The sequence below is a fragment of the Muscardinus avellanarius genome (assembly GCF_963383645.1).
Source record: "Muscardinus avellanarius genome assembly, chromosome: 2".
NCBI lineage: Eukaryota > Metazoa > Chordata > Mammalia > Rodentia > Gliridae > Muscardinus > Muscardinus avellanarius.
The window spans coordinates 186,652,106-186,666,013 of record NC_137787.1 but is presented as its reverse complement, the minus strand read 5'-3'; the positions used below and the strand labels follow the sequence as shown (position 1 = coordinate 186,666,013).

Genomic DNA, 13,908 nt, shown 5'->3' with positions numbered 1-13,908 from the left:
CTTTGCGGCTCCAATTAGAATAGACTAAAAGCACGGCTAGGTGTGTAGAGCACGTGCTTAGCACGCACGAGGTCCTGGTTTCAATCCCCAGCACCAAAAAGTAAAACAAACAAGCAAAAGCAAACAAACAAAAAAAAATGTATAGACTAAAATCCCTAATCGTTTATCTTATAAATTATGACAACTGGAAACAGGAACCCAAAATCACGGGGTTGCCAATTGAGATTCCTTAAGAGACCACTGTTGTTGTTACCTCTTAACAACTTTGAGCTTTAAGAAAAAAAAGTGTGTATTTAAAAAAAAAATTCTCATATTGCATGCTTCTCCCTTCTCCCTTGGAAAAGGAAATACCAGAGGCGGAGAAGGAGGTGTGGCACTGAGAAGGGAGCTAGTCCTGTGGACACTCTGCACTTCATCTTCATTATTTTTCAAGGATACTAAATACTTAGATATACTTAAATACCGAATATTTTTAAACAGACTTAAATGCTGAAAACTAGTTGTGAACTGAAGAAGTCTTACTAGAATTAGTGCCAGTCAAGTCCTCTAAGAGGCAGTGGTAGCTCCATAAATAAAAGTAATATGCATAGATAGAAAAACAGCATATCAAAAATTGGCCAAGCCGGGCCTTGGTGCACGCCCATAATTCTAGTACTTGGGACGCTGAGACGGGGTGGCTGGTTTGTGGCCCACCTCAGCAACTTAATGAGATCCTAAAAATTAAAAAATAAGACGGGTGCGGTGGTGCACGCTTGTAATCCCAGTACTTGGGAGGCTGAGACAAGAGGATCGCGGTTCTTCAACAGCCTTGGCTACTTAGGCCCTTTGCAACTCAGTGAGATCCTATTTCAAAATAGAGTTAAAATTAAAAAGTAAGCAGGTGTGGTGGTACACGCTTTTTAATCTCAGTACTTAGGAGGCTGAGACGCAAAGATCGGAGTTTGCAGATAGCCTCAGCTACTTAGTGAGGCCCTCCCACCACTTAGTGAGGCCTTGTTTCAAAATAAAGAATAAAAAATAGAGTTGGAGGTGTAGCTCAGAGGTAGAATGCCCCTGGATTCCATCACTAGTACTGTAAAAAATAACAATAAGTACAAGTTAAAAAATAAAATAGGGCTCAGGCTGTAGCTCAGAGGTAGAATGCCTCTGGTTTTACTCCCCTGTAGCAGAAAGGAAAAAAAGTAAAGATTACGGTTTCCTAGGGCCTTTGCAAATGGCCTTTGCAAACTCAGCCAATAAGCCAGGAGCATGTAACTTCTGTTATGAAATCACTTTAATATTGGGATATACAGTAAGAGTAAGGTTCATCATATCAGGATGACGAGGAAATCATCCAATTATGTCCCCCATTGATACTATCTCAATTAGGTTGTGAGTATGTCTCATTATACAGCAAACCAAGATGCAGAGATCTGAACGTCAGCCATGTGCACCCCAGGAGCCAGCCTGCAGGCTGCAGTCCACCTCCCGGGGCCACAGACCCCAGGAGCCAGCCTGCAAGCTGCTCCACCTCGCGGGCCACAGACCCCAGGGAACAGGCTCCCCGCACCTCGCTTACCACTGGGTACTGACTGTGTTCTAGTAAAAGCTCCTCTCCATCTGTTGGTCGAATTTAATTCTCTCTTCTCCTTCCAGCTGCATCTTTGCATGGAGTCAGAAAGTTCCACAGAGTGGAACCAGCTTCTGATATTTATGTCAAATCTCCCTCAAGGGATCCTGGCATTGGAAATCACAGTGGGCGACAGAAAGTGTGTTTTTTTACACTTTACTGTTTTTCCAAGCTTAAACATAAAGTTTTCTAGACTGAGATAGTTTCAAATGCTATTACTTGATCTGTTTTCCCCAAATGATAACTTTTTAAAAATGTTTTCCACATTTTAAGCATGTATAGTGTGGCATACTGGGGCCAATTAAATAGTGTGTGTGTGTGTGTGTGTGTGTGTGTGTGTGTGTGTGTGTGTGTAACTGCGGATTGAACCCAGGGGCATTCTACCTTCAAGCTATACCCCGAGTCCTTTTTTTTTATTTTTAAAACAGGGTCTCAAGGGGTTGATGAGAGTCTCACTACTTGCTGAGGCTGTCCTTGAACCTGTGATCCTCCTATCTCAGCCTCCCAAGTACTGGGATTACAGACGTTCACCACCATGCCTGGCTAATTTTTATAAAGGAATATATTTCTTTTGCGAGGATATTTAATAAGAAGATCAGATTTTATGTAAAGTCTTTATCCACATAGATTTATTTTCTAGTTGATAGGAACAGGCATGGCACAAAAGATGTACTTGTGGCTTCTTTCATGATTTCAACAAATATTTAGCGAAAGCCGTTCCTTAGGCATCGCAGATTCCAAGGCTACTAAAGTAGGCATCGCGACAGAGTGTCCCCACCACCCCTGGAGCTCGGGGTCTTATGGAGAAGATAGAAATAAGCCAACATGAATGTAATACAATGTTTTATACTGATGGGTGTGGGGGAAAAAAATAAAGCCAAGCATGAAGTCAGCTGGCCGGGGCACTATTAGCAACAGGCAATATCTGTTGATCCCTTACCGTGTATTAAGCACAGTTCTAAACACGTCTACAAGCCGGGCGTGGCGGTGCACACTTGTAATCCCTGCACTTGGGAGGCGGAGGCAGGAGGACCGCACAGGTTCGAAGCCAGCCTCAGCTACTGAGTGAGGCTCTCAGCAATTTAGTGAGACCCTGTTTCCAAATTAAATAGAAAATAGGTCTGAGAGTATAGCCCGGAGGTAGAAAGCCTCTGGGTTCCACCCCCAGTACCATAAAAAATAAGAATAAATAAATAAATAAATAAACAAACACGTCTACATTAGTGCATAGGCAATATCTATTGATCTCTTACCTCGTATTAAACACTGTTCTAAACACTTCTCCGTAATTAATAATAGGCAGTGTCTACTTATCTCTCACCTCATATTAACCACTATTCTAAACACTTCTCCATTATTAGTCATTAGACAATATCTATTGATCTTACTTTATGTTAACCACTATTCTAAACACTTTCACATTACTAGTAATAGACAAGATCTATTGATCTCTTGCTTCATTGTAAACACTGCTCTAAACATTTTTACATACTTACCCCAACAATGTGTGGAGAGAGACATCTTGATTTTAATACTGTACCTCATTTTCAGGTGAGTAAGCGGAGAGAGAGGAAGTTCAGGAACTTGCCTGGCTGGCAGAGTCAGACAGGACTCAGTCTAGGCTGTACGGCTTCAGGGGCCCAAGTTTTTTATTTTTAAATGATCAAATCATCTGGCATGTGTATACTTCCTCCAGTTTCCCCTGTTGCAAATAATTCGCCACATCTGCTTCCTCTCCTGTACAGTCCATTCTTGCCTGAATCATTTGAAGGTTAGCTGCAGACAGTTTCAGGAAGTTGCCATTCACTTGAATATGTAAATATATACTTAATAAGAACAGGGATTTTTCTCCCTCATAACCTCTCAGTCTTGAAATTCAATAGTCATGGAACAACACCCTCATCAAATTCGTTTCCAGATTCTCCCTGCTGCCACCATTAGCATCATCCCTGCCTCTGTAGTCCCCTTCCCCATTCTAATACTTGATCACACACTGAACCACGTAGCACCACAGAGGCCCTGCACACTCAGGTCGTTCTCACGCCTGTCCCTGATCCATGAAGAACAGTCTTCACTGTTTGTCATTAACCTAGAAATGTTCAGCACCTCGAAACCCTTCTTCCTCTTCAGGCAGCTGTGGACCACCTGAAGAGAAGTGAAAAGGTCATCACTCTAGGGAAAGTGTGAGATTGGTTCTTCACAGTGTGGCTGTCCTTCTTAAGAAAGACTCATGTGCAAGTGCCAGTGTTCCTAAAGGCCACTCAGAGAAAGAGCTGGGAGCAGCCCCGTCAACTTCTAGCAATTGTGTCAGCCCATCTGCAGCCCGTGTAAGAATGGCGCTCAGCAGGTCCTCTTGTAACGGAGGTGACTGAGCAAGCTGGCCTCTTCTGCCCTGTCACTTTCCTTGCAAAGCCTTGCACCCCATCCAGATTTTATACTTCGGAATGTCTACATTTTCCTATCTTTCACGCTAGAACTTACCAGTCTGACCTTTCATCTTGACTCAGAATTCCCATTTCTTGGAATTAGACTTTCATCACAAACAGAACGCAAGAGCACATTCGTAGGGGCGCCCCGGCGTTTAGGAACGAGGGAGACGCTGCCAACTTACCTTTGGATTTTTGTTGTTTGACATTCCGACTCTGTTCCTGCTTAGAGGCCGGCACTCAAGATCTGCTGAGCTCCTCGGGGAGGTACAGCCACCCCTTTGTAGACTGGGTTTCATTCTTCTATAAAATTCTCCCACAGATACTTGTTGAACTGAACCACTACCCAACATAGATTCACATAATCTTAAAACTAAAATTTTTTCAAAGATAGATTGATAGGAATGGCCCAGACATTGGCCAATACATCTGGGGGCAAGAAGATGAATTGCTTCCTGTTTTGTTTTGTTTTTGAGTTTTCATTTTCTGTAATACATTTAGGAAAGTGAAGCCAATGTACTTTATGGCTCTAGTGATACATGTTTTAACTTGGGAATGAACTGTCCCCAAAATAGACTCCAGGTTCCCTGATATACAGAGTGCAATTTCCCACTGTATCCGTTTTCTTGTTTTTTGTTCTTTGTTGTTTTTTTTTAACTTTTTCAGGTAATTAAAAATCTTCCAAAGTGGAAGAGTACCCTTAGGATTTTATCTTTAGAGAACCATCCTCTATGCAGTAATTTTCCCTTTTCACTTTTATTCTTAGTATCCTAATGCTTATGCAGAGCATCCTTTAGGAAATTTGACTAAAAGATCCTGTTTTACCTTTTCTGTCGAGACATTTTTATGTTGTGAGAAAGTGTCATTTTTCAGTAACCCCCCTGACTTCTTGGAGGGGTCACAGGTGCGCTTTGTGGCAGGACAAGACACTGAGATAATTTCTTTTCACCAACTTTATTGGGGTGTTACTTATATACCAGAAAGTGTTCCCTCCATAAACATGGTTCTATGATTTGGGGTGAATTTTTCAACTTGTGTGACCTCACCAAAGTCCCACGTTAGAACACCGTAGTCACCCCAGAAGTGCCCTCATATCCCTTTACAATTAACCCTCAAGTTCCTACCCAACCACTGTTGTGCTTTCTGTCCCTACAAATCCCCGCCCTTGCCTTTTAACTCAAAATTAAGGGCAATTTTTTTATCTTGTTATATTTTACCTAGAGACTACTTTTATTGGCATATGGCATATTTTTTAAATGAAACCAGCATGAGCAGTATAGTTCATGACCCAGTCTAGAGTGGGCTTATTGATGGTAACAGAGAAGGACCTTGGGGCCCATTAAGATTTGTTTGGTTCTGTTTTGTTTTGTTTTGATTTGATTTTAACCAAACGTTGCGCCCACAGGCATTATCCCTCCAAGCTACACCCCATCCCTATTTTATTTACTCATTTATTTATTTGTTTTTTGAAACAGGGTTTCACTAAGATATTGAGGCTGGCCTTAAACCTGTGATTCTCCTGTCTCTGCCTCCCAAGTACTGGGATTGTGCATGCACACCATCATGCGGGGCTCGGTTTATTCCCTTTAATTACGTCAGGCTGTTTCCGTCCTGGGGTGACTCTGCCATCTTCCTAAGGAACATTAACGAACCAGCTCTCACCGTCAGGAGGCTGGACACTGAAGAGCTGCCTGCCAAGAGAACGACTCCAGAGTCCAAACATCTCAGAGACTTGTCTTACTTCAGCAGTAGTTTGTTTAGAAAATCGTCCTTTTATATCTACAGGTACAGCTCAGAGAGGCCATCGAAGATCTCCCTGGTAAAATGGACACCGAGTTAGCAGAATCCGGATCCAATTTTAGTGTTGGACAGCGGCAGTTGGTGTGCCTTGCCAGGGCGATTCTAAAGAAAAATCGGATATTGATTATCGATGAAGCAACAGCAAATGTGGACCCAAGGTATGGATGGAGCTGAAACCCGCGCGGCGTGGAAGATGAGTATTTTGGGTTTTTGGTGAAGGATGTGGACAGCAATGAATAGGATTTTTTTTTTTTTTTTTTTTGCGAGTCTGGGGATGGAACCCAGGGGCATTTGACCTCCGAGCTACACCTCCTGCCCTGTTTTTTATTCTTTATTTTGAAACGGGATCTCACTGAGTTGCGGAGGGCCTCACTAAGTAGCTGAGGCTGTCTGCGAACCGCGATCCTCTGGTCTCAGCCTCCCCAATGCTGGGATCACAGGTGTGCGCCACCACTCTCTACTGAATATGAATTTTAAATGTGGTAAATGAGAAACGTGCTAAAAATGTTCCTAAGTGCCAGGTTTCCTCCCAAAGATAAATCTTGATAAATTGACTGTGGAAAACAGAGGAAGAAACCAACATGTGTTTAACAGTGCTAATGATATTACAGGTCGAGCGGCCTTAATCCAAAAATCTAGACCCCAAACCTTAAAATCTCAGTCCAAAACTATTGAGTTCTAACATGGCGACACAGACTTGACCTTAAGGGACAGGTTGTTCTTTTTTTCTTTCTTTCTTTTTTTTTTTTTTTCCCCCCAGCACTGGGGATGGAACCCAGGGGCATTCTACCTCTGAGCTATACCCCCAACTCTATTTTTTTTTTTTTTGTGGTACTGGGGTTCCTGGAAACCCTTCTACCTCTGGGCTACACTCTCAGACCTATTTTATATTTTTATTTGGAAACAGGGTCTCTTAAGCCAGAGTGGCTGGCTTCGAACCTGTGCGATCCTCCTGTCTCCGCCTCCTAAGCGCGGGGATTACAAGCGTGCGCCACCATGCCCGGCCTGAATTCCACTTCTGAAAGCAGTTTGGAAGGACAAATCTTTTCCATTGTTTATGAAAAGTGGTAAAAGTTCCCAGTCGACATTTTGTACTGCGTCTTTGAAGAACAGGATCATGTCTTAAGATAGTGATTTTTAAGGCATTTTTAAAAGGCAGCCGGGCGTGGAGGCGCCCGCATGTAATCCCAACACTCAGGAGGCTGAGACTGGAGGATTGCAGGTTTGAGGTAAGCTTTAGCAACATCGTGAGGTCCTCTGCAACGTAATGAGACCCTCTTTCAAAAGTAAAATAAGTAAAATAGGGTGGGAGATGTAACTCAGAGGTAGAATGACCCTAGCACCATTTAAAAAAAAAAAAAAAAATTCTTCCTCTTAATTTCTGGGCCAGAAACCAAACTTGGAAAATGTATGTGAATTAGATTTGATGAAAGTATCCTATGTAGAATATACAGGATAGAGCCAGGCGTGGTGGCACGTGCTTGTAATCCCAGCATTCAGGAGACTGTAACCCGAGGATCACGGTTTGCGGACAGCTTCAGCTACTTAGTGAGGCCCCACAACTCAGTGAGACCCTGTTTCAAAATAAAGAATAAAAAATAGGGCAGGGGGCTGTAGCTTGGAGGTCGAATGCCCCTGGGTTCCATCTCCAAACCCGCAATAAATAAAGAAATTAATTAATTAATTTAATTAAAATAATGAAACACCAGCTCATCTTTGTAAGTTGGAGTCTACTTTTTCCATCTTGACAGAACTGATGAGTTAATACAGAAAAAGATCCGGGAGAAGTTTGCCCAGTGTACCGTGCTAACCATCGCACACAGACTGAACACCATTATCGACAGCGACAAGATAATGGTGAGCCTTCTCTTACCCCCGGAATTCCAGCAGCTTCTGTCTCTGTTCAGTTTCTCAGTTTATCCCTCCTTAGAGGAGTTGAGAGCTCCCCGGACGGTAATTTCTTGTTAACTTTTTCTTCTATTTATTTATTGGGGTGTGTGTGTGTGTGTGTGTGTGTGTATGTGTGTGTGTGTGTGTGTGTGTGTTACTGGTTTTTGAGCCCTTGGGCATTCTACCTCCAAGCCACACTCCCAGGCCTTATTATTATTATTATTATTATTATTATTATTATTATTATTTATTTGAAACAGAGTCTCACTAAGTTACCGAGAGCCTCACTAAGTACCTGAGGCCGGCCGCATTAGAAGCATGCACCACTACACCTGGCACATTCAGTACTGTTAAATAATACAGCCAGTACATCTTTTTGCCTATTTTTGTATTAATAATTTTCTTCATTGCCATTTTTCTTTAAGATAGCCAGCCAATGAAAATATCCCAAATCTGAGGTATGGCTGGTGATGAGCGGATTCGAAGTACAGGGTGGTAGAACAGTTCTCTGTGACAGAGTTCTTTCTGCTTTGGGGATTTCCTGAGTCAAAAAATTGACCTTTCATTAAAAGTGCTAGGAAGTGCCAGGCGTGGTGGTGCACGCTTGTAATCCACACGCTTGGGAGGCGGAGACAGGAGGATCGTGCAGATTCGAAGCCCTGGCTTAAGAGACCCTGTTTCCAAATAAAAATATAAAAATAGGTCTGGGAGTGTAGCCCGGAGGTAGAAGGGTTTTCAGGAACCCCAGTACCACCAAAAAAAAAAGTGCTAGGAAGTCATTGGTAAGGTTGCGGAATGCCTTAGCTGTTTGGTCATTCACAAGATCTGCTATCAGAGAGGTGGATATAAGAAGGTCTGCAACAGAGCCTTTTCAGAATTCTTAAACGCCGTTGATGGGAATGTTTGTCACCACCACCATTATGGGAAATAGCATGCAGCTTCCTTTCAAAACTAAACGAGGGACTCCCGTACTGTCAGGCAATCCCACTGCTGGGTATATAGCCGAAGGAAATGAAATCAGTATAAAACACCAGTTTGTACCCCATAAATGTAATACAGTTTTCATGTGTCAACGAAAAGTAATATTTTGAGGTAACATTATTAAAATATGAAATACTTCTAGTCAGAAAAGCAAATGGTTTCAACAGAGGATTTTTCTTAAGCCGGGCATGGCGGCGCACGCTTGTAATCCCAGCATTCGGGAGGCTGAGACAGGAGGATTGCAGTTCGTGAACAGCCTCAGCTCCTTAGTGAGGTCCTTTGCAACTCAGTGAGACCCTGTTGCAAAATAAAGAATAAAAAAATAGCTCGGAGGTAAAATGCTCTTGAGTTCCATCCCTAATACCTAAAAAAAAAAAAAAAAAACCCCAAAACAAGGTCTCACTAAATTGCTGAAGTTGGCCTTTGAACCTGCCATCCTCCTGCCTCAGTCTCCCAAGTGCTGGGATAACTTGCGCACCGCCACGCCTGGCTTAACAGATAATTTAATAGAGGAAACTTGTTGCATAAGAACCAAATGGCTGGCAGTGTTTAGACAGGTGATAATCTCAGGGGGCAGCTTAGAGATCTCTAAACCACGAGCTCAGAGGCAGGGCGCTCAGACCTACTCGGGCGGCCTGCTGCCCAGCTGCTGGTCCTGTTGTGAGAACATAGTGAGACTGGTTCCACATGCACTAACAGAAGATGAATTCAGGCTGGAGGCCGGAAGGTAAAGCCTTTGCCTGCATCCCGTTTGGTCTCCCTCTAGTGCTCCCTACTGGCAGAACCTAACAGCGCCCTCCAGCCAAAGAGCTTATGACCATGATTGCCCCAGTTCCCGGGTCAAAGTGTAGACAGGCAGATCTGGGGCCGGGGGACCATGGAGACACTTGCAGCAAGTCCCTCCAGCAGCAGACTCGGAGCTGCACAGCCCAGGGTCCATCCAAGCTGGGGTCTCTTGAGTTTCTCTCCAGTATCTTCCTTCCAGGGTTGGTTAGCTCATTCTTCTGTAGTAATTCAGTCTTTCCTTCCATATTTCCTCCCTCCCGTCTTCTCTCTTTTTCTTCTTTGTCTGCTTGCTCATTTTCAGTAAGTCTTGTAATATGGAAAACATCCCTCAAAGGAAAAACCTTTGGCTTCCAATAAGCTGTCAACATTGAAATGCTGTCCCACCCAGGGAGAGGATGAGATGTGAGAGAGGCAGCCCCGAGCACTGAGAGCTCACCTCCTGGACCACAACATCACAGTAGGCTGCAGGCCACTTCAGTGACTTGAGCTGGTTTCTCTTAATGATTTTCACGGGGAATGGCAGGATTTGACCTCGGGGAACCCAAGAGACCTGCCTCCTACAGCTTCAAAGACTGCTAGTTGGCCTCTGTGCGCTGTCCACCCCAGATTGAAACCTTCTTCTATGTTCCAGCGCTTCTGATCATCAGCTGACTTTCAGCTCAGTGGAATACCAGTGTACCAGTCACCTTTCTGTCACCAGAGCAGAATATCTGAGATAATCATCTTGTAAAGAGAATAGGGTTATTTTGGCTTACATTTTTTGGTGGCCCTATTATTGCTTTGGACCTGTAGTGGTGGGAATGTGTGATGGAATAGAACCACTCACTTCATGGCCCAGAAGCAAAGGACAGCAAAGAAGGTGCTCAGATCCCCCAAATCCCTACAACACCAATGACCTAAAGATCTCCCACTAGGCCCCGCCTCTTTGAGATTCCACCACCTCCTACTAGTGCCACCCTGATAACCAAGCCTTCAACAAGTGGACCTTTAGGGGACATTCAAGATCTCAACTACACAACAACCAAAAAAATTTTTTCTCAAATCTTCTACCTTCAAGCTACACCCCAGCCCTATTTTTTATTCTTTATTTTGAAACAGGGTCTCACTGAGTTGCAAAGGGCCTCAGCAAGTAGCTGAGGCTGTCTGCAAACCACAATTCTCCTGTCTCAGCCTCTCAAATTCAGGCACCACCACGCCTGGCTAAATCTTCTATTTTTGATGCAGGGTTTTTCTTTTTTTCTTGCTTACTTTAGAAACACCTATTCCCGTTCTAGAAAACAGGTGCTTTGCTGTTCTGTTTTTCTCAAAGCATTGAGGACGTAGAGACAAGTCAATCAGCTGCAAAGCCTGACGCTCCTGTGGGCTATGGCCAGGCCCAGGGAGCAGCTTAGGAAAGTACCAGATGCTAAGGAGGGCAGAGCCAGCCGCGTTGTCGTCAGAACGCCACCATCCATCCTGTAATTGCAAGTGCTTAAGGTGTAATAATTACATTTTGTTGCACTGGTGAATGCCTCTCCACAAAGACGCAGGGATATGGTTTTGTTTACTGTAAGTAAATCAAACAAAAGACTTGTTGGGAAACAACTGTGACCTAATTAATAGCTTTGTTTATGTGTTGGCTCTCCAAAGGGATTTACCCAGTTTTGGTTCATTAAGCATCATTAATGCGTTAGGCTGAGAAGTCTGTTTTATAAAGATGTTCTGTCAATTTCAACTTTATTAAACGTAGTGTAAGTCGTTATGACAGCTAATTTAATCTCCCTCCCTTGCTCAGTTGCTACAAGACAGTGAAGCAAAACAGACACATTAGGAAGCTCTTTCTCCTAATACCACTATCTCTGCAATATGGATGGTTTTTCCCTGTAGGCTTTAGGACTTGCTGGCTGTTTGGGATCTGTTTTCTTTTCCATCAATAGCATGACTTTTCCCTCCATTTTCTGCACAGCCATCCTTAGCATTCTGGATTCTCCCAATAGCTTGAGTTAAAAGTTAAAGAAGAGAATCTGCAGCTACAACCATTGCCTGTGTTTAACACAGTCACTGCCAGCAGCTAGAGAATTCTTTGGGAGTGAAATATGGCGCCCCCAAACCCAACTCAGATCGTAGCTCTTCCTCTGATAGGCCATCTTAGGGTCTTATTAATCTTTCCAAACTCAAATCTCTTTTTAGTTGTTTTCCCAGAGTGTGTGTGGGGCGGAGGGGGAGATCTAGTAACTCTAGTAACATACCCAGCTGGAAAAAACACGGCAGCTCCAAGCGAACTTGAATTTTATTTAAATCCTGTTTTTCGCCTTCACGGAACTTTTATTTGATAAGCCTACGTGACTGCAATTAGAACATTACAGGGGAAAACAAAATGTTCCTTCAAAAATAAGCTGTACAGTTTCAAATCAAGTGGCCAGGGGTGGGGAAATAACTCACACGCCGGTAGAAAGCACAAGCCCTGGGAGGAGAGGGAGGCGAGAAGGGATGCTCGGACAGCAGCGAGGAGGTCGCCACGACCCGCTCGGTCTTCTCTCTACAACACCAAGGGCTCCCTCTTCCACCATATCTGGTCACAGAGTAAAATCACACATACCCAGTTTGCCAATAAGGGAGTCCGTTTCAAGCTCTGATGGTTGTCCAAGCACCCCTATCCCCGGGCAGCCCAGAGCAGGCCTCCACACCCCCCATCTCCCTTCCCTGTTCCTTGTCTCTGAGCGACGCTCCCCTTCCTGCTCCTCGCCATGTTGTAAGCTCCTCTGGACTTTTCCTGAGGTCAGCCTTCTTCTGCACCCTGTCTCGGCCCTCACCTCTCCCTGAGCACACCCCGCTACCGTGACGGCATCCTGCCCATTAAAGTGGATTACATTATTTTGCAATGGGCCCATCTAGTTTTTATATCTAGGACAGCTACCTGGACTATCTGCAGATATGTAGGCCTGATAACCACGTCTTCATTGAGCCTATGTAATCGACTGACTCACCCAATAAAATGTGTCTCTTTTTTTAACCTACTAGAGAGCAGCAACCAATCTGAGATTGGCATTTCTGGAGAGATCTCAGGTGTGAGAAGGCAATGGCTGTCACGTCAGTGTGAATGTGTGGCTTCAATTACAGTTTTCTTGGGTACCCGAAGGGTGGGGACCAGCAAGAATTTCTGGAGCCTTATCTCTCCCTTCTCTTCTTCTCTTCTCTTCTCTTCTCTTCTCTTCTCTTCTCTTCTCTTCTCTTCTCTCTTTTCTTCTCAGAGACATAGATAGAGATTGATGTGGGAAAATAAGAAATACCCATTCAAGGGAAAATGTCCCTCCCTTTGAGAGAGAGAGAGAGGCCAGGAGCCTTTTCGTATGGATAACAAGATAAAAATGGGAAATTAAGCTGGGAGTGGTGTCACGGGCCTGTAATTTCAGTACTTGGAAGGCTGAAACAGGAGGATCACAGGTTTTCAGCCAGCCTCAGCTACTTAGTGAGACCCTTTAGAACTCAGTGAAACCCTGTTTCAAAATAAAGAATAAGCCGGGCATGATGGCGCACGCTTGTAATCCCTGCACTTGGGAGGCGGAGACAGGAGGATCACACTGGTTCGAAGCCAGCCACGCTGGCTTAAGAGACCCTGTTTCCAAATAAAAAAAATATATATATAAATAGGTCTGGGAGTGTAGCCCAGAGGTAGAAGGACTTCCAGGAACCCCAGTACCACCAATGAATGAATGAATGAATGAAAGAAAGAAAGAAAGAAAGAAAGAAAGAAAGAAAATAAAAATTAGGGCTGAGGCATAGCTCAGAGGTAGAATGCCCCTGTGATCCAACCCCAGTACTGCAAAAAATAAATAAACAAATAAATAAATATAAAAAAAAATAAGCTGGGCATGGTGGCGCACGCTTGTAATCCCAGCGTTTGGAAGCCTGAGACAGGAAGATCACAGGTTTGCGGACAGCCTCAGCTATTTAGTGAGGCCCTCTGTAATTTAGTGAGGCCCTGTTTCAAAATAAATAATAAAGAAAATAGGGCTGAGGATGCAGCTGGGAAGTAGAATGCCCCTGGGTTTCATCCCCAGTACTACAGAAAAATAAAATAGAATAGGGCGGAATATGTAACTCAAAAGCAGAATGCCTCTAGGTTCAATCCCCAGTACCCCCACATACACATACATTCAAAAAAGAAAAATTCTGCTTTTCTGTGCAGAGAGAACATTCAGAGTTGCTTTCCATTGTTCTGAAAGACCTACTAGACTCTTTGATCAAACCAATATATATGAAATCAAAGTGGGTAAAATTCTATTTCTGGCTTTTTCCCTTGTGCACCCCAACTTGCCTCACACAGTAGCTGACTCTTCTCCTCTTTTATAACGCGTAACATTAGTGAGTCTGAAGCCTCAGAGCTCACCAGGCCCTGTCTCTCCTCTCTCCCTCTCTTGCCCAGGGCCATCAACT

General features: G+C 43.8%; 1 protein-coding gene across 3 annotated transcripts in view; it reads left to right on the top strand.

Moving 5' to 3' along the window:
• Positions 1-13,908, top strand: part of ABCC4 (ATP binding cassette subfamily C member 4 (PEL blood group)) — a gene marked incomplete at both ends in the record, with an annotated part of 289,171 nt that overhangs the window by 255,717 nt on the left and 19,546 nt on the right. For all 3 annotated transcript variants that reach the window (XM_080688958.1, XM_080688957.1, XM_080688956.1), the window contains 2 exons: positions 5,821-5,993; positions 7,587-7,692. In XM_080688958.1, the coding sequence (XP_080545084.1) occupies positions 5,821-5,993; positions 7,587-7,692 (279 nt within the window). The remainder of the gene's footprint in view (positions 1-5,820; positions 5,994-7,586; positions 7,693-13,908) is intronic.